At 40.7% G+C, this 26,836-nt stretch overlaps 1 protein-coding gene across 2 annotated transcripts in view; it reads right to left on the bottom strand.

Annotated features, from left to right (window-relative positions):
* cdh26.S (cadherin 26 S homeolog) overlaps positions 1-26,836 on the bottom strand; it is a 44,895-nt gene that overhangs the window by 4,467 nt on the left and 13,592 nt on the right. The window contains exons 2-19 of one of the 2 annotated variants that reach the window (XM_018238229.2): positions 18,153-18,218; positions 17,159-17,275; positions 16,739-16,897; positions 16,439-16,586; positions 15,319-15,485; positions 15,047-15,175; positions 14,732-14,917; positions 13,863-14,134; positions 12,424-12,566; positions 11,082-11,336; positions 9,381-9,602; positions 5,740-5,864; positions 5,440-5,493; positions 4,690-4,752; positions 3,865-3,921; positions 2,540-2,587; positions 2,064-2,108; positions 436-519 (exon numbers count right to left, since the gene is read on the bottom strand). In XM_018238229.2, coding sequence (XP_018093718.1) covers positions 436-519; positions 2,064-2,108; positions 2,540-2,587; positions 3,865-3,921; positions 4,690-4,752; positions 5,440-5,493; positions 5,740-5,864; positions 9,381-9,602; positions 11,082-11,336; positions 12,424-12,566; positions 13,863-14,134; positions 14,732-14,917; positions 15,047-15,175; positions 15,319-15,485; positions 16,439-16,586; positions 16,739-16,897; positions 17,159-17,275; positions 18,153-18,218 — 2,340 coding nt within the window. Of the gene's footprint in view, positions 1-435; positions 520-2,045; positions 2,109-2,539; positions 2,588-3,864; positions 3,922-4,689; positions 4,753-5,439; positions 5,494-5,739; positions 5,865-9,380; positions 9,603-11,081; positions 11,337-12,423; positions 12,567-13,862; positions 14,135-14,731; positions 14,918-15,046; positions 15,176-15,318; positions 15,486-16,438; positions 16,587-16,738; positions 16,898-17,158; positions 17,276-18,152; positions 18,219-26,836 lie in introns of both variants that reach the window. The other variant, XM_041579183.1, reaches the window with a different exon arrangement.

Consider the following 26,836-nt stretch of genomic DNA (forward strand, 5'->3'; position numbering starts at 1 on the left):
TTATTCTATTTTAATTGACTCTACTTTACATGGATCTTATTTAATTTATTCTAATACAGACAAGCTTTATTCATCCTACTCTAAATGCCATGGGCCTTTTGCTCTTCCATGCTAAATGATATAGGCAATTTAATGCAACTCTTTATTGGACAGTCCTTGTCTTTTCACCTCTAAATGAGATAGGCCTTATTTTGTCCTAATCTAAACAAAACCGTTAATAATCTAAATGAAATAGGCCTTATTCTCTGAGCTGAATGGGTAGGCTTTATATTTATTTCTACTCTTGGCCTTATTCAACTTTACTCTAAACGGTCCAGGCCTCATTCTGTTCTCCTCTAACTGACGTGGGCCATATATTTCCGACTTGTTTAAAACCATCAGAGAGGTCCAGTTAATAAGGTTGATAAAATCAAGAAATAAAAATGAATTTCTCACTTGATTCACCATTTCTCCAACGCTGTCTATGAAGGATCCCAATGGCTTGTTCTTCAGGCTCCCAGACTGGAGATATTTGCTGCTCTGAAAGAAACACACACCGAAATGTAAATAAGACACATAAATATAAGCACCACCCTTTACAAATAACTACATTCACACTAAAAATTTAGAATTGTATATAAATTATGTTTGTGTATACACTGTAAGTTATGGAGCCCTGTCTCCTAAGAATATGTATTTGCCTAAGTAATAATATAAAAACCAGACAATATAGTATTTTTTTTTAAAGCCATGGGTATTGGTTAGACTATGACTATAGCTGGCTCACTCAGAACTGTATCAAGTGCTATATCATTTTTATAGGCTCTCTAATGCACTATAAATGCCCAAGCAAGATGACATCAGGCCCATAACTTGTATCTATTAGCACATCATTGCCTGCGTACTGAATTTCATCACAACTGGCATTGGGGAAGCAGCTGCCATATATAAACATCAATGAATGATGCTTTATAGTCTAAGGACAATCTATTGCAGCAACACTGTGTTGTCGGTTTGGAGCCAACAACGTTACTAAAAAGTGATTTTAGAGTATTTTCAAACATTGCCATCAGTTAGAATATCTCATCTGAGATTGTGAGCGTTGCGTTACTGCCACCGCACTAAATATCACCCAGACTGTTGTTATCTGAGCATTAGCTGCTGTGTTTGATGCTGTCAGTGGCAACCATTGTCATTTAAATTGCAGGAGACGGCAACTTCTGATGAGGATACGCCCGGGTAATTTCTAACAGACGAGGGGCAAGTTTGAAAGAGTTACTGCCTGGGGGGAACTACATGACAAAAGCTTGTTAGCATATATATATATATATATATATACTCCACCAGATGAAAGCACTCACGGGTCAGTCATATGAGTACAAATAGCAAAAGTTTTATTCCAACAACCGCATATCTACGCGTTTCGATCCCACTGGATCGTCATCAGGATCCAGTGGGATCGAAACGCGTAGATATGCGGTTGTTGGAATAAAACTTTTGCTATTTGTACTCATATGACTGACCCGTGAGTGCTTTCATCTGGTGGAGTATGAGGATTTTGGTGAGCACCCGGTAATTATTGTATTGAATGGTGCGTGCAGATAAATGGAGGGATATATATATATATATATATATATATATATATATATATATATATATAAATATATATATATATATGAGTGATATGTGCATTGTGCGTAAATAACTCTCAGCTCAAACATCAAGATATCTCATTCTATAGAGAAGCTCATCTTCTATCTATCTTACAGGTCAACAAGTCATTTAGCTGCATATTGTACTTGGCAACAGCTCTGAATCTCAAGTGCACCATAGCAATAGAAATGAATAATAGCAATGACTATAAACATTCGGGCTGTCAGTGTCAGGGTCATTGACCCCCTGCAACAAACTTATGCAACAGAGGCAATCCTGGATCTGCTGTAACCTGACTAACCAGGCCCCAATGATTTAGGTGCACTAAAAGAGATAAGTTTTTGCTAATTCAACAGACATTAAATGTTTATTGGCATTAAATGTCCCTGAAGCAAAGGCAACTTCAAACTCACTTGTGGTTTTATACTTACAGTCTTCATACTGCTATACTCTGCCTGTGATTGGGTGCCCATGCTCTGCCAAAAGATATAGGTTTTGGTTATTTCCCATGCCTAAGGAGAATACTTTAGCTCTAAAAACAGTTTAGGTGGTGTCGCCATCAATTATCTGTAGCTTATTGTTTCTCTAGACACCCTGAGCAGTATTATTTTGCTTCATAGTCCAGCATCAGACTTCAAAATATTGCTTGTTTATGTAAAATACAATAAAACTCTTACAAAAACAGAGAATCCTTTACAGAATGACAACAGTAGGGCAAAATGAAGCAGTATGGCACGATTGGGCATTATAATAATTTATAATGGTGTAACCTATGGCCCCACTAGCTGCTGCCAACAGCCAAGGCCCTAACTTGAAAGTTTATGCAAATAATTGAGCCCTGTCTATCTGTGCCGTCATAGGGTTAATCAACATCCATAATCTATTCAACATAAGAAAATGATCTTACCTGCTTCCACATGTTGCCCTGAGTGTTACGAATGCTGGAGAGTGCTTCCTAAATCAAGATATGAACAGGGTACATTACAATGAGTAAGAGCAGCACTGGTATTATATTATATATATTAATTATCAGCTGTTTCACAATCAAATTAAGCAAATGTCCCACAATGGGAACAGCAACTGCCTTTGTGGCCTGCATATAGATTTGGGAGATAGCAGGAACTGCAGAGCAAAATGTTGGCATTAGGACAAGATGGCAACAGTAAGGAAGATGGGGAAAGTAGATCCAGATTGTAACAGTAGGGCCAGATAGTGAGAGTAGGGGAAGATGGAGACAGTAGAGCCAAATTGAAACACTAGGGATAGAGACAGTAGGACAAGATGGGGCATTAGGGCAAAATGGAGATATTAGGGTCTTATACCATAACCTGGAGCCCTTCAGTGTTGGGAAGCATCACTTCTAGTACCCTCAGAGAGTCTAAGACTTTCTGGAGATTTAGAACTTTCACAACATGTACATCAGCCTTGGGACAATCATTTTTGCCCTATATGTCATTATAATGAAAGCTCCAGACACACACAATCCAGAGATGATATGATGACTTTACTTGAATGAATGTATTAAAATGATTAAAAATGCTTAAAGGAAAACTGAACCCAAAGAATGAATGTGGTTAAAAATTACATATTTTATATACTGAACTTATTGCACCAGCCAAAAGTTTCAGCTTGTCAATAGCAGCAATGATCCAGGGCTTCAAACTTGTCACAGGGGGTCACCATCTTGGAAAGTGTCTGTGACACTCACATGCTCAGTGGGCTCTGAGCAGCTGTTGAGAAGCTAAGCTTAGGGCTCGTCACTTATTATCCAGCAGAAAATGAGGTTGGTCTTTAATATAAGCTGATGCTACAGGGCTGATTATTCTGATGCTAATTGCACTGGTTTCTGTGCTGCCATGTAGTAATTATCTGTATTAATTACTAATCAGCCTTATATTGTGACATTTCTATTCTATGAGTACTGTATATTGTGAGTGGGTCCCTAAGCTCAGAAGATGGGGAGCTACTGGGGCATCTTTGGAGACACAGATCAGAGCTGTTGTTGCCTTGGGCTGGTACAGAAACCCAAAACATAATGTACAACATTTCTAGCTATTTCTTTAGCTAAGTTTTACTTCTCCTTTAAGTGGATATATTTAAAAGCAATAGAAAGCCCCCAGAACCAACTATTACACAAATTAAACTGGTAAACCCTTAGTAAATCTTCCGCAGTGCAAGGGATAGGTGTTCTCTGCTGAATGTAATGTGCTAGCACAGTGCCGCACTACTCACCCTATTCCAAGTTGGGTTTTGCATGGGGTGCTTTGCAGCAGAACCAGCAGCTCCATCCTGGTAAAGCATAAAAGGGTTAGTTATGATCAGAGTGATTAGGGGATATTATACAAACTGGTTGCAGGATTAGCAGCTACTGAGGGCTTGGGTGCAAGGTGGATAACACTGCAAGACTACACTATGTTTTGATCTGCATGGCCATTAATAAAGGGCCCCAGGTGGCTGTTGAGGGCTTAATATACAATTGCAGCCTAGTCTGTGTTTTCTCACTCCACTGTTTTATCTATTAAATGTTTGGGACTGTGAGTGCTGTGTGTGTGATGGGTTCTAAACATTGTTGGGCCAAAAAATCTGGACATCTTTGAGGAGTATTTATTAACACTGGAGACGGATAATGTTGCCTATAGCAACCAACCAGCCATCAGATTTGATCAGTCACCTACAAGTTAAAAAACAAAAGCAGATCTGATTGGAGCAACATCACCAGTAATGTCTGTCTCCAGCATTAATAAATATCTCCTTATATTTGTAATTTACTACATCCATGGCAAGGTGTAAAGTGCAACACTGAATGAGAATTAATGAGCACACTTTTGAAAAGAACTCCTTATTTATTTTATGATATATTGCTTTATAGTAGTTCTTATTATTACTAGTTCTTATTATAACTATATAGTAATAGTATCTCCTTTTTAAGTGAAATATATTAACTGGCCAGTAGGGGGCCAGGTGACTTCACACAAAACAGAAGATGAACTATGTCATTGAGACAGGTGATTTTTGTATTTTTTTTTTTGTTGTTTAATGAAGCATATTTAAACTCACCATTTGCCAGAATTCAGAATGTGTCCTCAGTGCTGGTCCCGATTGTGTGCGTCCAGCCACATCCTTTTTGGGAATAAAACAAAAAATAGGGTTTGACAAAAACAATTCAGCAGTATGTTTTTTTGCGATATGGATTATGGGTCTCTACTGATATGATCACAATTTCAGACTGGGCCCATTAACTTATAACAAGGTTACATGTATACAAAAACATTGTGTCAAACTACTAAAGTTTCAGGGGTACCCAGGACATCCTTAGCTCATAACAAGGTTACAGATATATAGAAACATTGGGGTAACAGTCACCCTGATATAGTTCCAGGGGTACCCAGGGCACAAATAAGCACTCACCCCAAATCTCCCCCCTAACTGGCCTTCAGGCTGGGCCCCCTTAGCTCATAACAAGGTTATATATAGAAACATTGGGGTAACAGTCACCCTGCTATAGTTCCAGGGGTACCAGGGCACAAATAAGCACTCACCCCAAATCTCCCCCTAACTGACCTTCAGGCTGGGCCCCCTTAGCTCATAACAAGGTTATATATAGAAACATTGGGGTAACAGTCACCCTGCTATAGTTCCAGGGGTACCAGGGCACAAATAAGCACTCACCCCAAATCTCCCCCTAACTGACCTTCAGGCTGGCCCCCCTTAGCTCATAACAAGTTGGGCAGCTTCTTTGTAAATTACTTCATAACCATCCTATTATTAATGTGTATTAAGGTTAAAAAAAAAAAAACATTGTGTTACCTTGGAGCCAAAATCCAAATTGTTCCCATTGTTAGTGAGGACGGCTGGGGCTGCCTAGAGACACAAAGAAGTGATGAAACCAGAAATACATGGAAATGGCAGACCTATAATTTTCACAGGCCAAGGAGGTAAGTACTATAATAATTTACATTCAGTCAATAAGATCAACCAACCCTGTGTCATTAAGAAGATAACGATCCACTCTAGGTATTTTGAGACCTTATGTAATTCCAGGAATGGATCTTTATCTCCCTAATGATATCTCTGCTAAGAAGGTCTTGCTGGCTTGTTATGCTTCACCTTCGTTATTGAGCCTCCGCCTTCTTCGTTGTATTGGATGAGTGTCTGATTACCCTCTTCATTCAGCATCGGGCCTTTGTTTCTTATGGACCCACAGAAAGCAGAAAACAAGAAGCAGAAGGCAACTATAGTCACAAAAACAAAAGAAATACAGTATCATTATCTTCTGACTGGTTGACTTTTACAGAGCCGTCCAAATGGACCAACCAAGAAAATCAGATTGCCAGCGCACAGTTTCAGCTTTTATGAATAATTGTTACAAAAAATCTGTTGACCATCTGCTACAAGCACCTATATGCAGTGTCGGACTGGCCCACAGAGATACCAGGAAAAATTTCCGGTGGGCCCATGTGTCAGTGGCCCAAGTGGGTTCTTCTGCTCAGCCAACTATTTGCCTTGTATGCCTATACAACAGCAATTGGCGCATTTCTATATAAGAATAAAGAGAAGAAATTGAGGAGGAGACTGACGATAATATTTGAGGAGAAGTGATTAAAAGAATAAAGAAAGTGAATGACAAAAGAAGGAAAAATAGTTTGGAGAGTGGGCCTTTGGCCATAGGTTTTCTGGTGGGCCACAGTCATCCCAGTCCGACACTGCCTATATGCCAGCACTCAGTCTATGCTACTTTCTGGAGTTGACATTTTGCTATCCTCCATATGTTATTCAGTGGCTTATGTTCTCTGTGCCCACCTACCCTGAGCCTTGCCCCCCCATTTCTTACCCACTTATGTGGCTGAAGATAGTAGAGTAGCTGGGGTCAGGGGATTTTAAAACTATAGAGAAAGCACACTCTACAGTCAGGGCCCCTATCCCCTGGCCCCTTACGACCCTGGTGTCTGCATCCTCTATAATTACGCTAGAGATGCCAGTGATCAGTCGAACCTACATTCTGGAGCTGACCAACTCTAGAAGCACCATATACCAGCACCCAGTCTAACCTGTAGTTGAACAGCTGCTAGAAAGGATAGAAAGACATTTTTTTTTGAACACACACAGTAGGGGAATAATTGTCATAGCACAGTTTCAGCCTTTATAAACAATTATGACAAAATAATAATTGCAACCATTATGGGTGCTTTTGGCAGCTCCACAATGCTACAGAGTGGATTAGACTGAGCAATGTTATATGGGTGCTTATAGCAGCCCCACAATGCTACACAGTGGTTAGACCAAGCGCTAGTATATTGGTGCTTCTGGCAGCTGGACAATGATTCAGGGTGGGTTAGACCAGATGCTGGTATATGGTGCTTCTAGCTTCTGGGAAATGCTACAGAGTACAATCAGGGCCACCATCAGGGGGGGACAGGTGGGAACAAGTGTCCCGGGCCTGGTCATGAAGGGGGGCCCAGCAGTGCTACGGTTTTGAAAAGAGCTGGGCCCCCCTTGAGAGCACTGATGCCGTGTGGCCATCCTGAACAGCCGAAATGTGGAAGTGCAGAAAAGCCGAACAGCCGAAGGACCTGAAGCCACTAAAACAGCCGAAGCCGAATTCCCGAAGCAGCAAAAAGCCCCGAAGCTATGAAAATAGCTGAAGCCAAAGTGGCGAAAAGACCAGAAGTCACAAAAACAGCCAAAATTGAACTCCTGAAGTGGCGAAAAGACCCAAAGTCACGAAAGGAGGTTAAGTTGAAGTCCTGAAGCCATGAGTTCAATTCTACTGAACACCAATTTGTGGTTTTTTTTTTTGATCCCCTTGCCACCAATGTATTGTTTTAATATTCTATAGGCCCCTGCCACCAATGTTTTTTTTTAAAAAAAAAAAAGTTTGGGGCCCCAACTTGTTTTAATTTGTAAGGGGGGCCCTGGCACGAATGTTTTTTTTAAAAATATTTTTTAGGGCCCCAATTTTTTTTAACTTGTAAGGGGGCCCTGGCACCAATGTTTTTTTTTTTTTTTAAATATTTTTTGGGGCCACAAATATATTATATAGGCCCCTGCCACCAATGTTTTTTTAAAAAAAAAAATTTTGGGGCCCCAACTTTTTTTGATTTGTAACGGGGGCCGTGGCGCCAATTTTTTTTAGAAAATATTTTTTGGGGCACAATTTTTTTTAACTTGTAAGGAGGGCCCTGGCACCAATGTTTGGTTTTTTTTAACTTATAAGGGGGCCCTGACCATCAATAGCTTTTTATAACTTGTGTGGGGGGGTTACCTTTTTAGCACTGATGTCTGTGTGGTCTTTGGGCAGGATGGAGTGGGGCTTGGGTGGAGTGGGCGGGATCTGGGGTAGGGCTTGAGTGCAAGTGTGGGCCCCGAAAATTTTGATTTCTAATGGTGGCCATGAGGACATGGTATATGTGTTTGCTTCTGAGGAAGTGGCGAGAAGCGACAAAACGCGTCAAACGTATGATGTTGGGATACTTTAGATTCTTTGAGGATGCTTCAAGCAGCTGGACAATGATACAGGGTGGGTTAGACTGAGTGCTGGAATATTGGTGCTTATAGCCAGAGCCGGGCCGAGCCGGGCCAAGTCGGGCAGGCGCCCTAGGCAGCCTGCCCGGTTGCTGCGCCGTCTGCACTCATGCAGTATCGGACTGGAATGCCAGGGGCCCACTATACAACATTAGATGGTGGGCCCACCGGTAAACTGTGACCATGGGCCCACTTTCCAAACTTTTCCTCCTCTCTGAAGTCAACCTCTTTATTCTCCTTGGTTTTTTTATATCTACTTACTATACTTTATTATTATGATTATTATTATTATTATTACTATACTATCCTGCCATTATTAAGCCTCTTTTTTTACCAAAAAGGAATAGGGAATTACTATGAAATAGGCCAAATGATTAGAAGCAAGACGGCCCACTGACACCACTTGGTGTTTTTCCTGGTTTCCCGGTGGGCCAGTCCAACACTGTACGCATGCATGCAAACTAGATGTTTGCGTGTGTGCGATTAGGCAATTGTGTGCATGCGCGAAAAGACGCTTCTGCTCACGCGCGAAAAGAAGCTTCAAATAGACACTCGTACGCATGCACACTCGCTCAGATGAAAACAAGAGGGCAGTCGGCAGAGAAGGGACCTGTCTAGGGGTAGGAGTAAGTATGTGCCTGGCGCCCCTCCACCTTTGCGCCCTAGGCACGTGCCTACTCTACCTACCCCTAGTTTCGGCCCTGCTTTTAGCAGCTGAGCAATGATACAGAGTGTTCATATATGAGTGCTTTTCATAGTTGGCCATTGCTACAGAGTGGGTTCGACTGAGCGCTGGTATATTGGTGCTTATAGCAGCTGAGCAGTGATACAGGGTTGGATTAGACAAAGTCCTGGTATATTGATGCTTCTAGTAGCTGGATAACGCTATAGCGTGCTAGTATATTGGTGCTTCTAGGTGCTGGCAATGATGCAGGGTGATACAGGTTGGGTTAGACCAAGTGCTAATATATGGGTGCTTCAAGCAGCTGGGTAATGCATCAGAGTGGGTTAGAGCAAACACAGATTATATATGGGTTCCTTTAGTAGCTGGGCATTGCTACAGGGTGGGTTAAACCAAGCACTGGCAATTTCTTTCTTTGTTTTGTGTGATTTGAAGGAACATGCATTATTTTATGACACAATGGTATTGTATTATGCACTGAATCAGTACAGGTTAATACACAGGACAGCCCTGCCCTTCCATAGCGCAAACACTACATCCTTACCCAAAAAGAGCAGCAAAGCCAAAAACATAATTGCGATGGCTCCCCCGCTCAGGTAATGTTCTGCAGGCTGTAGTTTCTCACATGTCTGCCCATCAGGACAGTTGCAAATGCGGATATTGAGGGTTTGCTTCTCCGAGGAACCCTGCCGGTCATATATATTTAAGGGCACAGAGTAGTTACCCTTTTGGAGTTTTCGAAGCATTAAAAGCTCAACAGAATCATCTGGAACAGAAGGACAATGATTTTAGGGGATAACAGCACAAATATAGCAGAAATACCACAAATGGTTCTGCATCAATGTTTCTATTTATTGTTCTGTTTTTATAAATGAAATGTATCTGATTGCTTTGCCACAGCTAATCCGATTTATAATCTATCACTCTTAAATTGGCCATACATAGTCCAATAAAAGATACCAATTTGGGACTAGCAGTTTACTGGACATTGGAGGGGCCAATGACTACATTGTTAAAGTGATACGATAATGTTAAAGGGGAACTATCACAAAAATTAACATTTAATATAAACCTCCTCATACTGAAGTAAGAAACTTTCTAAATGTAATCAATTAAAAATTCTGCATTGTTTCTGAAATAATCAAGGTTATATTCATCAATCCTCTCTCAGCATCTGTTTCTCTTCGTTCTGTTTTCATGCAGCAGTTGAGTGTCAGGTGAATGATCCAAAATACCTTATAGGGGGCTCCTTTTCCTAGCAGATGTATTAGAGCTGACTTTAACTGATTCCAGTGCAAAAACTGATTTTGCACAAATCCTGCATGTAGAGAGACATGAGGTCTGGTGATTTTAATAGACTGAGCTGTAATACATCTTCTAGGCAAAAGGAGCCCCCTATAAGATATATTGGCTCTAACTGTCAATGAATATCTGACACCCAACTGCTGCATGAAGACAGAATGAAGAGAAACAGATGCTGAGAGAGGAATAGTGAAGATAAACTTGATTATTCCAGAAAAGGTACAGAGTTTTTAATTGATTGTATTTAGAATGTTTCTTATTTCAGTATGCTGAAGCTAATATTAAATTTGAAATTTTGCGACAGTTCCCCTTTAATAATAATCATTTGTTTGCTTCAATGCCGCCACCAGGTGCAGAGTAATAGTGATCCCAGTAAACTGTATGTAGATTGGGTCAGATATTTGTATATTTTTATTGATTATATTTTCTCTTCTAATAATTCTTCAGTCTGACCTTAATACAGGGTCGGACTGGGGGCCCTGGGGCCCACCGAGGCTGCTGTCCAGGGCCCCCCTCCCCCTACTGTGCCACTTTGTTTTGCCGTATGGTGGGAAAAGAGCCGACCGATATCATCAGAAGACTCGTCGATCTAGTCGGCTCGTCGGTCGTCTTGGGCGGAAAATTTGAAGGCACCCAAACATCGGCTATTGTTAGTGCTGAATCGTCAGATACAGGCAGAATTCTATTGTTTCTACCTGTCTATCTACCTGTATATCTGACGATTCAGCTCTACACGTGTGTATTGAAACAAACGATCTTTCTTGGAAAGATCTTTTCAAAGAAAGATTGTAGTTGTTACGTCTATGGCCACCTTTAGAAGAACGAAAAGCCATGAATGATAGCCTACATTGTACCAGCAGTGAGTTGGACAGAGAAAGCCCCTTTTCATCACTATAACCCATGGGACTGCACAGACCTTTCTCAAAGAAATCATAATACTTACCAAGTTTCTTTGTCCCAATTTTCCAGTTATCCTTTATATTTGGGGAATTATCTGCCAGTTCAAATTTAAAAGGCCCGGAGTATGGGTCCAAGTCCTTGTCGGAGGCCTGGATGGAGAAGGACCTGGGGCCTGAAACTGAAGGGGCTTGGGATTGCTCACATGCTTCCATGTATGGGGAGAGCAGATGAGGTATGTTGTCATTGATGTCTGACACAAAGAGTGAGATGGTGGAGGTGCCTGTCTGCGGTGGTTGTCCTGTAGGGAAAATAGACAACAACTAAACATCATCTGCTATGTTAATGCCTTGTTAAGTGCTGTAATATAACCACCAGCAGAATATTTGGCTCACTTTTATATAAATTGCATTATGGTTTTAAAGCTTATTCATTCTGTGACATATTGCTTCCCTTAGAAAGTAGAGTAGGGATTATATCTTATTGCTGGGGTGCCCAACCTTTTTTACTTGTGAGACACATTTAAATGTAAAAAGACTTGGGAGAGCAACACAAGCATGAAAAAGTCCATGGGGTTGTCAAATAAGGGCTATGATTGGCTGTTTGGTAGCCTCTATATGGACTTGCAGCCTACATGAGCCTCAGTTTGGCAGTACATCTGGTTATTATGCAAACAAAATTTGCCTCCAAGCCAAGAATTCAAAAATAAGCACCTGCTTTGAGGCCACTGGGAGCAACATCCAAGGGGTTGGTGAGTTACATGTGGCTCTCGAGCTACTGGTTGGGGATCACTGGCTTATTGTGTGACCAGAACATTCCTTCTCTGTATATTTGTATTTATACTTCAGGGCAGATTTCATATTGTTTCAAGTACAGTATGAATATATGGGTTATTGTGTGCCCAGAACATTCCTTCTCTGTATATATGTATTTATACATATGGGTAGTAGGTGCCATAGTGTTTCCCTTAGACAGTACAGTATGAGGGTATAGCTTATTGTGTGCCCAGAACATTCCTTCTCTGTATATTTGTATTTATACATATGGGAAGGAGGTGCCATATTGTTTCCCTTAGACAGTACAGTATGAGGGTATAGCTTATTGTGTGCCCAGAACATTCCTTCTCTGTATATTTGTATTTATACATATGGGTAGTAGGTGCCATAGTGTTTCCCTTAGACAGTACAGTATGAGGGCATATCTTGTTATGTGCCCAGAACATTCCTTCTCTGTATATTTGTATTTAGGCATATAGGTAGGAGATGCCATATTGTTTCCCTTCAATGGCACAGTATGAGTGTATAGCTTAGTGTGTGCCAAGATCATGTTCTTCCGAATCTAAAATCAGTGGCTTTATTACCTTGCTATGAAATAGACATGGTACTTACCATCATCGACGGCATGAATCACACATGTGTATAAGGTTTTATTTACATAAGGTGATTCTCTGTCGAGTTCTTTCTTAGTCGTTAACACTCCAGTATTTTCATCCACAGCCACCCAACCTGCTGGGTCGCTTGCAATGTAGAACCTGCACAATAGATGATGAGGAGTTATCTCATGCTGTATTGGACACCTCTGTAACGCAGCGTTGTCACAGCTTCATATACTTGTCCCAAACAGTAGCATTGATGAGTCACACAGGGATGAAAAATGATACTGGGCAGGTAGATTTAAATAGGCTGTGAAAACAGTAAAGGAGAAGTATCCCCCCTTGTGCAACACAAATGCAATGAATATGACATGTGCTTATTGTTTTAATCAGGAAAAACTTATGTTTTTTTTTATTTCTTGGGCTAAATAGGCTAAGGGTCTGGCCACACAGGCAGATTCAGGGAGATTAGTCGCCAGGCGACACATTTCCTCTTCTTCGCGGCGAATAATCTCCCGATCTGCCTTCCGCCGGCTAAAATGTAAATCACCTAGGAGCAGGCACACAGAGCGCTTAGTTTTCCGAAGTCGTCCATAATTGCCTCACGAGGAAACTTCAGACGACTTCGGAAAACGAAGCGCTCCATGTGCCTACCCCCAGACGATTTACATTTTAGCCGGTGGAAGGCAGGGGAAGGCAGATCGGGGAGATTAGTCTCTGTGAAGAAGAGATTTGTCGCCTGGCGACTAATCTCCTCGAATCTGTCTGTGTGGGTTCTGGCAAATGCCAGAGGGGCTGCTGTATGGTTCCATAGAAAGTTACCATATAGTGGGCTGGTAGGAGGCTGTTTTGGACTGGTAGGGGGCTGTTTGGGCCTCTGTGTACTTGGAATGGCAGGGCCTATTTTGACTCCCAGTTCAGGCCTGCGTGTGGCCAGAGTAAAATGGAAACATCTCCATGTTTGGTCCTTGCAAAGTTGATAATTTGATTTTCAATGCACAGATAATCCACCTACATAAGTATTTTGCTTACAAAACAGTCAGAACAAAGGGTAAGGGAGCAGTTGAATAAAGGGACTCTAATTATCTACATGAGCAAAGCAAAAATGGAGTAGCTTCAGCTCCCTAGTTGTCCTGCTTAGCTCAAGTAATAACAACACCATTGTTTTTTTTGTGATTTAAACAATTGGCACAGTAAAATGTCATTGTAAGTAACTTCCCAATATACATTGATGATATATCTTTCAATGGTTATTTGTTATTCTCTACACTGCTGATACGACTTCTAACTCATAGCAGCAGAATACAGAACAAGCAGAAAACAGCAACTGCCAAACAGACCTTAGAGTAATCACCCTGACTGATGGACCTGTATGAATGTTGGTTAGGGTATAGCCATGGTATCTCAGAGCAGCAGGGAAATAAGGGCTTCATTATGTAGGATACCAGAACCTACCTGATCCTGTTGGGCACCTTATCCGGGTCTGTTGCATTGAGTTTCCCCAGGACAGACCCTGGTTTCAAACCTTCCTTCTCCCTAAGAACTAGATTTGGGGGGGTGAAGATGGGAGCATCGTTATTGTCTAATACTTGAATACTGACGGTGACGTTGTTCAGCACGGGGGATGAGATGATCTTCACTTTCGAATTCTGGCATGTAAAAAAGGGTTCTTCATTTTCAACAGCGATAACCACTTTCTTGAAAGGGGTTCCCTCAAAATCTAGAGGCTGTGAAGAGAAGAAAAAACCCAAATGTCAGAAGTTTCTATGATTCCACAATGGCAGACGTGGCTCTTTCATGCAGTGACAAAGTGAGTAAGAGTGAGTGAGAATAGTGAGAATTGCTGTTGTTAAAACACTTACCCTGATATGTAATAAAAGTCATTAGACCTCATTTGTAAACACTGGGCAAATTTGCCCATGGGCAGTAACCCCTAGCAACCAATCAGTGATTCTCTTTTTTTTCAGCCAGCTGTTGGTTAAACAATGAATGCATGTGATTGGCTGCCAAGGGTTACTGCCCGGGGCAAATTTGCCCAGTGTTTATAAATGCAATAACCCTTAGTTACCAATAAGTGTTGATAAATGAGCCCACTGTGTTAAATTGCTCACACAGTTCCACAGGGTATAACTCCCTGCTACCCTAAATCTAAAGCTCATTTTGGAACTCTGGTTTTCCATAAGTTTGCGTCAGGCAGGCCTTATGGACCCCACTGCTGCAAGGAACCAAAGCTAATCACTGAGCCCCCATGCTGCCCAACTAACCCACTGTGCTGCCCAACTTAAGACACGTGACGTGTATTTTTATGCGCATTGAGAAATTACCTTTTGGATACTGAGGATCCCTTCATTCGTCACTGGGTCTGTGATCAGATTATAATTTCCCTTCTCATTTCCAACTAAGATTTTATATTTTGCTCTCCATGCTGGCGTTTCTGGGGTGTCCATATCATTTACTTTTATCCGCAATATGTCATTCTTTACTTCATCTTCTTTGACTGTGATTTGGTACTGGAATGGAAAGCATGTGATTGGAGACAGGTCTTCAGTAGCCAATACACCTTATGTAAGGTAACCCAGTCATTATTTTTGGTCAGCCCAAGTATTACACATCTGTTACATAAAGGAGAAGTTACTTACTTCAGACATGAGGATTTCAGGCAGGTGGTTGTTTCCATCTTCTATATGAATGCTGACTGTAGTGGTGGATGATAACTTTACCGCCCCATTATCATTTGCACGCACAGTTACCTTAATCAGCTTGGCTTTCTAAAGGAAAACATAGGAGTCATGTCAGGTCCATAAAACTAGTGTTCCAGGGCCAAGGCCAGAGATTGCATTTGCCATTGGTCTCCAGGATAGGAGAAACTTTAAGAATGAAAAAAAAGGCATAGACATTAGGTCACCCTTACCTCGTAACTTAGGCATCCTTTCCCTCGGAGCAGGCCGTTTTTGGGGTCAATAAGAAATGATAGATCCTGAAGTGTAGGAGACTGGGAGACCACCGAATAGGTCATGTCTGAATTTGGGGTGTCCTCTTTGTCTTTGTCAACTGCCATAACTTGCACAAGTGGGTTATCTGCTCAGGAATGAAACAAAGAATCCTTGACGATTAATGGGCTTTTTTAAAACCATGAAGCCTTTCTGCTTCACCAGTTTCTGGGAAAATAAAATTCCCTAGTTGTAACCATTATAGTAGTATACTAGCTTTGGCGGAAAAATAAAACAAATGTTGAAGTTCAATCTTAATGTCCAATTAAAGCGTGCTTAACAACTAGATGAGCTAGAGCATGGCGACTGTTACCCCAATGTTTTTATACATCTATAATCTTCTTATATGCTAAGAGGGCCCAGCCTGAAGGCCAGTTAGGGTGAGATTTGGGGTGAGTACTTATTTGTGCCCTGGGTACCCCTGAAACTTTAGCAGGGTGACTGTTACCCCAATGTTTCTACATATCTGTAACCTTGTTATGAGTCACAGCACCCCAGCCTAAAGGCCAGTTATGGTGAGATTTGGGACAAGTGCTAATATGTGCCCTTGTTACCCCTGGAACTATAGCAGAATAAATGTTACCCCAATGTTTCTATATATCTGTAACCTTATTATGAGCTAAGGGGCCCATCCTGAAGGCCAGTTGGGTTGAGATTTGGGGTGAGTGCTTATTTATGCCCTGGATGACCCTGTAAATACAGCAGGATGACCCCAGTGTTTTTGAATATCTGTAACCTTCTTGGGGAAACCAGAACATATGATATTTTGGATGAGTGCTTAAAGAAAGTACGGTTGGGTTCAGCATCTAACTGATGGGTCTGAGACACGCTGGTCCTTCCAGGCTCCCCTGCCCCAGCTGTAGGCCCCTCTCCCCACCCAGTTTTTACCCAGTGTAAGGCCCAGTCCTACCCTGATTGAGCCAGTTTTTGGATCAGCTATTTTCATTCCAGTTACCCTGTATTTTTCTACTAAATATAAAGTATCCACAAAAAAGGAAGAATCAGGAATATAGAAAGCAAATTAAGGAAAATGACACCAACCGAGGTTAAAGGATTCTCGTACGAAGATGTTGTATTCCTTTTTGACGAACTCTGGTGCATTGTCATTTTTATCCTTAACCTCCACGTTAAAAATTAGAGATTTATCTACTATCAATCCAGTTTCCCTATCCGCAACATCAAAGCGCACCTAGGGTTCCAATTGGAAATAAAGATAGATATTAATTCATACAAAATGTCTATTGCAAGGTAGGAATTGTATATCATGAGACAAATATCTTTACTGTGTATAGCCAATCTGGGACATAAAAAACCTTCTTGAAAACCTTATTATTTATTTACCACAAACAGAGGAGTCTTCTCTCGATTAATCGGTCGGTGAACAAACACTTGGCCAGTGAGATCATTGACTGAGAACAAGCCGATTTCCGGAAACTCGTCCACTCCGGGGCCACTGATGAGATACTTTATTGAGATGTTTTCTGCCCGATCATTAAAGAGCTGAAATGTTTGTATTGGGAGAACGATGATTATTCATTAGAGGCATATTGCTATAATGATATATATATATTGGAAGAGAGATGATTATTGATTATTCATTAGAGGCATATTGCTATAATGATATATATGTTATAGACATATACCTGCTTCGAATATACTAGCGACCAATACTAATGGACAAGGGAGGCAGAAAGAGCTGCCTGTTACTTTACATGAGAAAGGTAATTATAAAAGGCAAAGGAAAGAAAAAAAGCTTCTTACGTCTCCAGCTAATTTCGGGTAAGGCCCGGGTTCATTCTCTTCCAACACAATGGTACTTAGGACCCATCTTCTCTTTGAACGTCTGAGGGGTTTGAGGTGCTCCGTACCTTCCAGGCTCTGCCAGGAAAGATAAGTGTAAGATTGGCTACCGAGGCTTATACTGGATATATAATGTGAGAGACTGGTTGGCAGAAATAAATAAGGCACCCTACAGGTGTTATTAAAGGGATACTTCATGGGGAAAAAATATTTTTTCCAAAATGCATCAGTTAATAGTGCGGCTCCAACAGAATTCTGCACTGAAATCAGTTTCTCAAAAGAGCAAACAGATTTTTATATATTTCATTTTGAAATCTGACATGGGGCTAGACATGTTGTCAGTTTCCCAGCTGCCTCCAGTCATGTGACTTGTACTCTGATAAACTTCAGTCACTCTTTATTGCTGTACTGCAAGTTGGAGTGAAATCACCCCCTCCCTTTTCCCCCCATCAGCCTAACAACAGAACAATGGGAAGGTAACCAGATAGCAGCTCCCTAACACAAGATAACAGCTGCCTGGTAGATCTAAGAACAGCACTCAATAGTAAAATCCAGGTCCCGCTGTGACACATTCAGTTACATTGAGTAGGAGAAACAACAGCCTGTCAGAAAGCAGTTCCATCCTAAAGTGCAGGCTCTTTCTGAAAGCACATGACCAGGCTAAATGGCCTGAGATGGCTGCATACACAGGAATATTACAACCAAAAAAAATACACTTGCTGGTTCAGGAATTAAATGTTATATTGTAGCAAGTATTTGCAGTGTAAACAGTATAATTTAGAAATAAAAACTACATCATACAAATCACGACAGAATCCCTTTAAGGATATTAGGGTTTGCTGCAGATGTCCTTGAATATATAAGACAATACAGTGATACAGGCAGTTTCATAAATATGCTGGAACTGCAACTTCTCTGAACAGAGAACCAGTCACTTGTTCTGAACGAAATTTACCCTTTTTGTCTTGCTCCTTTGCCCACTGAGGTCTCGCTTGTGTTTTTTCTCCCACGTGTTTGTTACCTGGTGAGAGGGAAAACAAAGAAAGATCAGTCGTTGCTACATCACCTTCTTTCCTCACAGGTTGTGGACAAAAAAATGGGAAACACCTGATAGTAGAGGATTATTCTCATATTAAAAAGTACCAGAAAAGAACACTAGGTGTCCCCCTACACCAAATAAAACAACCTCTTGCATTTAAATTCTTGATGTGCATTTATTTTATAAAATTTCCACATTTACATTTTCTCTCTTTGCTTTTGGGCATTTCCCGATCACTTTGCATAATGGTTGAGAACATGGGAGTTCTACCCTGACACTTTATGCACTATGGCTGGCACGTTTAATAGCAGATCCCAGAAACCAAAAATTTGAGTACAACATCCAATTCCCATTGTTTCCAGGGATACAGCTTGGCCTAATGGCTGCCAGCCATACTGCCATAGGGTAAGTAATAACTGACTGCAGGTTTTTCCCAACTAGAGAATATCCTTATGGGAAAGAGCCAAGCAAATTAGTTATTATATCACCTGGAGTATGATGTATGGGATAAACACAGGCTATTTAGTGATATCCATGCAGCTCTGTAAAGGCTGTGAGAGGAGAAAGAGACCCTTTGTTATAATATATGCAGTCCAATCAGACAGCAACACGACAGCTCCCACGGAAAGTGCAATAAAGACACTGTGTTTGCTTTCTAATTAATGTCCCATTGTTCTTTAGAACAAATCTTGTGTTTAATTAACTGTTGATAATGTTTATCTTTTATTTTCCCTTGGGTCGAGGGTATCAGGACCCTTTGTATTACGCAGAGTATAATCTCAGACTTGTCTCTGCAAGCAGGAAGATGTCCTTGTTTGACCTGGCTTTTCCCTTTACTTACCTGGACCTGGGGTAAAACATATGACCAGACTGAGATTCAAAATACGCCCTGACATTTTAAGTACACCAAAACCCAAACACACCCATCAGGATCAATAAAATGTGGAAGATGAAGCCAAACAAACAGGAATTCTTAAATTAGACAAATTCCACTTGTTTCATATCTGGCTCCACCCAACCTCCACTCCTACTTCTTGCTTAGGGGTGAAAAGAGGGAGTTAGCATTGTTACAGGGGTTGTTTAAGAATGTAGAGAGTGATATTCTGAGACAGTTTGCAACTGGTTTTCATTTTTGCGTTTTTTCGCTTTTTATTCAGCAGTCCTCTAGCTTGCAATATTAGAAATCTGGCAGCTTGCAATTTCAGAAATCTGGTTGCTAGGATTCACATCACCCTAGCAACTATGCATTGATTTGGATAAGAGACTGGAATATGAATACTGTAGGAGAGGCCTGACTTGAAAGATCAGTAATAAAAAGCAATAACAATACTGTAGCACACCCTTAAGTGTACTTTTGCTGTGTATTAAAGCTGAGTGTGACCAGGCTAAAACTGCTTGTGGTGTGCCCAGGACCCCCAGTGTACCCGTGCAACTCCCTGCAACTCCCAGTACCTGGTGTAGATCAACAGCAGGATATTCACCCAGACAGTTTCTTTGCAGTAAACTATAACTTGTTTATTAACAGAGAACAGTGGCAAGGTCGTAGTTCACAAGCACTTTGATGTTCACAGGCATCATAGAAAAGCTTCCGACAGCAATATTCCCTCCAGGGGGTACAAGGTACAGCAGACGGGCTATTATTCAATATAAATCAGCAACAATAGACTTGGGAAATAGTTACCACTCTCACTGGGCACTATCCCTCTGGTTGAGCACTAAAGCATGGGTTTCACAGCCTGGGGTCTTGTTGTATCTTGGCACCCGACTTGGTCCTCACCTCACACACTGTATTCAGCCTGGGGTCTTGGGTCTTGGTACCCTATCTGGTCCTCAACTCACCCACTGTAGTCCCTGCTCTAGTGGTTCAAATACCACGGGGTCCTAACCCCACTATTTCTCCTCGGTGGAGCCACATTTGCTCTCTAGCTACCCTGTGCTGACTATTACTGTATTACTATCACTATCTCACACTGCTGTCCAGGGTCCCCCCTTTGGCCCCCCGGCCCCCTACTGTGACGTGCCGGCTCAGCGAGGGAGCCGATCGGCACACATGCGCAACAGCGTCGCTCAGCGCGCAGGCGGCGCTGCGCAGTGCCGGAAAAAAATAGTTGTTTTTCAAATCTAAATATCTGGAGATGGGGTCTGGCCCGGCGGGTCCCATGAGGGTCGGGCCCACAAGGTTTTTTCCCCGGTGTCCCTCCGGGTCAGTCAGACACTGACTATACCCCCTGAACAATGTAGGTCTCTATAAAAAGATATTGCATAAAACAGCTCATGTGTAAAACCCTGCTTTATTAAAAAAAAAAACTATTTTCAGAATAATATACTTTTTATTAGTATGTGCCATTGGGTAATCCTAAATAGAAAATTCGTGTTTTAAGGGCCACCCTCTGGGATCGTAGGATTCACGGTGCACACAAACAAACCATACATGTTAGGTCACATGAGCCAATTAACAGACAGAGTTGCTTCCACACTTCTTCCTATTACAGTTAGAGTTGCAGAATTTCTGGTCAGGTGATCTCTGAGGCAGTACACAGACCATCATGAAATGGTGGTTCAAGGCAAGAGATGTAAAAGTGCAATATTATGTATATATATATATATATATATATATATATATATATATATATATAATATATATATACTGGTTTGGTAAGAATCTTTAATATGATATAAATCTGTTGCTTAAATATTAATTTTGGGGGTAAAGTTTTCCTTTAAGCCACATTCACATGTTACAAAAAAAAAAGTTGGAGGGCAACTTAAATCTGCAAAAACTTCCTGGGGATGATATGGGCTGTGATTGGCTACTGGCAGCCTCTTATGTGGACTGGCGGCCTATAGGAGGCTCTGTTTGGCAGTGGCCATGTTTTTTTATGCAGCTAAAGCTTGTTTAAAGCCAGTAACTAAAAAATAAACCCCTTCTTTAAAGCCAAAGGAGCTGCACCAATGAAGCACATTGAGAAACTCCCTTCAGGCCGTAGCACCCCACTGGTTATGAGGGGTGGCAAAACGCCATGGTAACTTTAAGAGAAAAAAATTCTGTATTCAGATCTGAAACTCTGCTCTTCTAGCACTATGAGTGCATCAAGACCCCTTGGCCATTTCTTTTTTTTAAAGGTAACTTGTATTGTTTTAACCACAAAATAAAACAACCCAAAACAGAAAATAATAGACATTTTACAGTTGTGATTGATATAATAGTTACAGTTTGTATTGGTGCAGATACAGTGTCACGTCAATAACTGGATTTTTAGTAACAGTTGTAAGTACCTGTATGAAGATGAGCATATAAAGCAAATACATGTATTTTATATGTGTACCAGAGAGTCTGGGTCACACCAGGCCCCCACACTTTGTTGAATTGTTCTGGTGCCCCTCTTGTTTCATATGTTAATTTAATTAATGGAAGAGCTCCATCTCCCCTTGGCCATTTCGAAGCAACTTTTCAATTGGTCTTCATTATATATTTTTTATAGTTTTTGAATTATTTGCCTCCTTCTTCTGACTCTTTCCAGCTTTCAAATAAGGGGTTCACTGATCCCATCTAAAAAATCAAATGCTCTATAAGTCTACAAAAATGATATTTTTTATTATTCATCTTTCTATCCAGGCCCTCTGCTATTCATATTCCAGTCTCTTGTTCTAATCTATGCTTGGTTGCTAGGGTCATTTGGACCCTGGCAACCAGATTGGTGCAATTGCAAATTGGAGAGTGGATAAATGAAAAAAATAAAATAACCCGAAAACCACAAATAATAAAAAAGGAATACCATATGCAAATTGACTTAGAATATACTGTAACACTCTACATCATACTAACAGTTAATTCAAAGATGAACAACCCCTTTAAAGGAGAATGAAATGCTAAAAATGAATATGGTTGAAAATGCTTATATTTTATATAATGACCTTATTGCACCAACCTAAAGTGTCAGCTTGTCAATAGCAGCAATGATCCAGGACTTCAAACTTGTCACAGGGGGCCACCATCTTGGAAAGTGTCTGTGACACTCACATGCTCAGTGGGCTCTGAGCAGCTGTTGAGAAGCTGAGTTTAGGGCTCGTCACTAATTATCCAGCAGAAAATGAGCTTCCCCTGTAATTTAAGATGAAGCTACAGGTTTGCTGATTATTAAATTCTGATGCTAATTGCACTGGTTTCTGTGCTGCCATGTAGTAATTATCTGTATTAATTACTAATCAGCCTTATATTGTGACATTTCTATTCTATGGGGCCCATTTACATAGCTCTAGTGAAGGAATGAATAAATAAAACTTCGAATTTCAAATGGTTTTTTGGCTACTTCGACCTTCGACTACTACTTCGATTCGAACATAAATCGTTCGACTATTCGACCATTTGATAGTTGAAGTACTGTCTCTTTAAGAAAAAACTTCGACCCCCTAGTTCGCCACCTAAAAGTTACCGAAGTCAATGTTAGCCTATGGGGATGGTCCCCGTAGTCTTAGCTAGCTTTTTTGGTCGAAGAAAAATCGACGGATTAAAATCCTTCGAATCGATACAAGGTATTAGTTCTCAAGAATAAGGATGAGATTACTATTTCTCCAATAACAAAGATAATCTGCAACATATTGAATCAGATGAGTTCCTTTCAGAAAGTGTCGGATAACATGAACCAGCGCTAGAAAGAAGCAAAGGAAAAATTTATAATAATGTAGTACGTTCCCATATTTTATAGCCCATCTTCTGTGATGTCACGCTGCTAAAGGGATGGTTAGGAGTCAGGATCGAACTGGTGGCCGTCACGCATACCTCCCAACATTGTAGAAATAAAAGGAGGGACAAAAATTTGGCGCCTTCTAAAAACCAAATGCTCGGTAAGGCTACAAATGTATTGTTATTGCTACTTTGTATTACTGGTCCTTGTATTCAGGCCTCTCCTATTCATATTCCAGTCTCTTATTCAAATAAAGGCATGGTTGCTAGGGCAATTCGGACCCTAGTTACCAGATTGCTTAAGATGCAAATTGAAGAGCTGCTGAATAAAAAGCTAAATAAATCAAAAACCTTCAATAATAAAAAATGAAAACTAATTGCATATTGTCTCAGAATATCACTCTCTACATGATACTAAAAGTTACATCAAAGGAGAAAAACCCCTTTAAACTGTGAGTCTAACTTTTCCCAATGGACCTCCTTATCTAAATTCTTACAATTACTTATTTGCTTATCTTAAAATTGTTACAAAGTATCTTATCTGAACCTTGTGCCTGTTCTGGGCTCTCTGCCAAAAGATTATTAAGTTAGAAACATTGTCATCATCTTTTTTTAGCTGTTCAGCGCAGAGAAAATAGGGACTTTCCAGTACAAACACGTGACTGCGGGTTGAGCTGTCAAAAGCGGGACTGTCCTGCTGAAAACGGGACAGTTGGGAGGTATGCCAGTGTGTCAGGGGAGGGAGATCAGCGGCTTGGGGAAGCACCAGCAAGGATCAGGTCCAGCCCAGTCCATTCCCTGTTAGTAGTTTCCATCACCAATATAACTTGGTTTACAACTTATAGGGCACGTTACCCTTTAAATCAATATGTACTGGTTTGCACCTTAGGGAATGGTAGGCAGGTACTTACAAAGCCTTAAAGAGGTGGTTCACTTTCAGCTAACGTTTAGTATGTTGTAGTAATGTCATATTCCTAGCAACTTTGCAATTGGCCTTCATTATTTACTGTATTTCTTAAAGGGACTGTGTCAAGATTTTTATGATGTTGTTTTTATTTCTAAATGACACTGTTTACACTGCAAATAATTCACTCTACAATATTAAATTTCATTCCTGAATCAGCAAGTGTATTTTTTTTAGTAGTAATATTGGTGTGTAGGCGCCATCTAAGGTCATTTTGCGTGGTCAGAAAGAGTCAGCACTTTAGGATGGAACTGCTATCTGGCAGGATGTTGTTTCTCCTACTCATTGTAACTGAATGTGTCTCAGTGGGACCTGGATTTTACTATTGAGTGTTGTTCTTAGATCTACCAGGTAGCTGTTATCTTGTGTTAGGGAGCTGCAATCTGGTTTGCCATAAAGTATTTGCCCAATGCTTTTACATTAGCCATACCTCCCAACTGTCCCATTTTTAGAGGGACAGTCCCTCTTTTGACAGCTCAACCTGCAGTCCCTCATTTGTACTGGAAAGTCCTGTTTTTCTCTGCCCTGAACAGCTAGAAAAAAGAAACAAAGTTTCTAACTTAATTGGCTTTTGGCAGAGTTCCCAGAACAGCTACAGCTGCTTGTAATATATTTTTGTAACAATTTCTAGATAAGGAAATAAGTAATTGTAACAATATAAGATAACAGGTCCCTTGGGAGAAGTTAGACACACAGCTTAAAGGGTAATTCACCTTCATTAGCAAAACTGTAATAACTGGGAAAAACCACAGAAATATGTTCAAACTTTCATAACCTGCCATGAGTTTTTTCATGGTGGGTTGAGTTTTTTCATGCGTATCTTCCACTTTCACAGCATGTTGTTCACTGTGTGCACCTGGATGATGTCACAAGCCTGACGCACTTCGCCGCTGAGACTTTTTTATGGAGGCTTCTGAAGCTTTAATGGACTTTTTTTGGTGGCTGTGCAAGTCTTATTGAACTTCTTTGGAGGCTTTGGAAGCCTCAAATTATCCAGAGGGCTTTCAAAAACTTTTCTTAGATCTTGGCAGCACAAGGGAGTCAGCCAATAAATCCAGCAGTGTAAATAAATAGGGCTTATGCTAAACATACTTTTTCTACCTTTTGTTTTAATTAGGGAATAGATATGGTGTTTGACTGTTTGTTATTTCTTGTAATGAACAGGGCAAAGTCTAAGATGGAAATTAAGGTCACATTCTATTTCCTGAACAGATCAGCAGTTGTCTGATAATGAGCCACTTTTTATCTCAAACCCTAACAAATGCTTCATCTTTGGTAACGGAGGGGTTTGTTTATAAGAACACATAAAGTAACTGCCTGCAACTTTAAAACAACAAAAAGTAAATGTGTAGGAATATATAATGGTGCAGAAAAAGTATAGTGTTTTGCAACGGGCATGGGAGGCATTTATTTGGTAAAGTATAAGAGGCACATTTATCAAAGGTTGAATTTCAAATCCATGTTAAGGTGGCCATAGACGCACAGATAATATCGTACGAAACTAATTTTCGTCCGATATTCGTTGCGTGTATGGTGGAAAAAAGAGCCGACCAATATCGGCAGAAGACTTGGATATCGGTCGGCTCGTCGATCGGGCTGGACGGAAAATTTTGATCGGGTGCCTTTGAAGGGACCCAAACATCGCCCATTGTTAGTGCTGAATCGTCAGATACAGGTAGAATTCTATTGTTTCTTCCCGTATATCTACCTGTATATCTATTCAGCTCTACATGTGTGTGTTGAATTAATTGTTACGTCTATGGCCACCTTTAGTTTTTAAAAACTCCCATAATTTCTATTTAAATTCTAATTTAAAACCAAGGTAAATTTGTTTAAAAAGAAAAAATTTTTCTCCAACTTAAAGGGATACTGTCATGGGAAAAAAAAAAATTTTCAAAATGAATCAGTTAATAGTGCTGCTCCAGCAGAATTCTGCACTGAAATCCATTTCTCAAAAGAGCAAACTGATTTTTTTATATTCAGTTTTGAAATCTGACATGGGGCTAGACATATTGTCAATTTCCCATCTGCCCCTGGTCATGTGACTTGTGCCTGCACTTTAGGAGAGAAATGCTTTCTGGCAGGCTGCTGTTTTTCCTTCTCAATGTAACTGAATGTGTCTCAGTGGGACATGGGTTTTTACTATTGAGTGCTGTTCTTATATCTACCTGGCAGCTGTTATCTTGTGTTAGGAAGCTGTTATCTGGTTACCTTCCCATTGTTCTTTTGTTTGGCTGCTGGGGGGGGAAAGGGAGGGGGTGATATCACTCCTACTTGCAGTACAGCAGTAAAGAGTGATTGAAGTTTACGAGAAAAGTATATGGTGTTAGGGAGCACCAACCATCAATCACAGTATATGGTGTGCAAGGCCAAATAGCAATTATATACAAAATAAGGGGGAGAAAATTAGAAAGAACTGGCCCTCACAGTTGCACCTTCCCATATGTAACCTCCGAAGCATTTAGAAGTATTGAAATTAAAACGTAACTTTTAATATATATGTTAAAATGTCCAGACCAAAGAAAATATTAAAAAACCAGCGAGAAACAGGACGTTGATTGACTGATAAAGGAGGGTTATCACTGATCGTGCTAAGCATCCATTTAACCCAGCGACGGTTGATCTTAAGGGGTATTGGTATAGACTGTGGGCTTGATTAGACAAATAGCCAGCTTGCCTTGCTGATGAAAATCAGTTCTAGCACTAATAATAATTTCTGGCCCACAGTTCAAAAGCCGTTTCCAACCCCTTCACCCTCCGATTCACCACCCGCTGCAAGAAGCCATTCAGTATTGTATAGGTGCTTAATTTCTACATAGAGTTAGAGTCCAGACCCGCGGATCCATATGCCAGAGCCAACCCCTTCACCCTTGTAGCACCCCTCCCGATCCGTTTTACGAACAAAGTCCCTATCAAACCGTCCTGCCTGACTGAAACTAAAAGGTGCGCCTG

This window comes from Xenopus laevis, chromosome 9_10S (assembly GCF_017654675.1).
Source record: "Xenopus laevis strain J_2021 chromosome 9_10S, Xenopus_laevis_v10.1, whole genome shotgun sequence".
Taxonomy (NCBI): Eukaryota; Metazoa; Chordata; class Amphibia; order Anura; family Pipidae; genus Xenopus; species Xenopus laevis.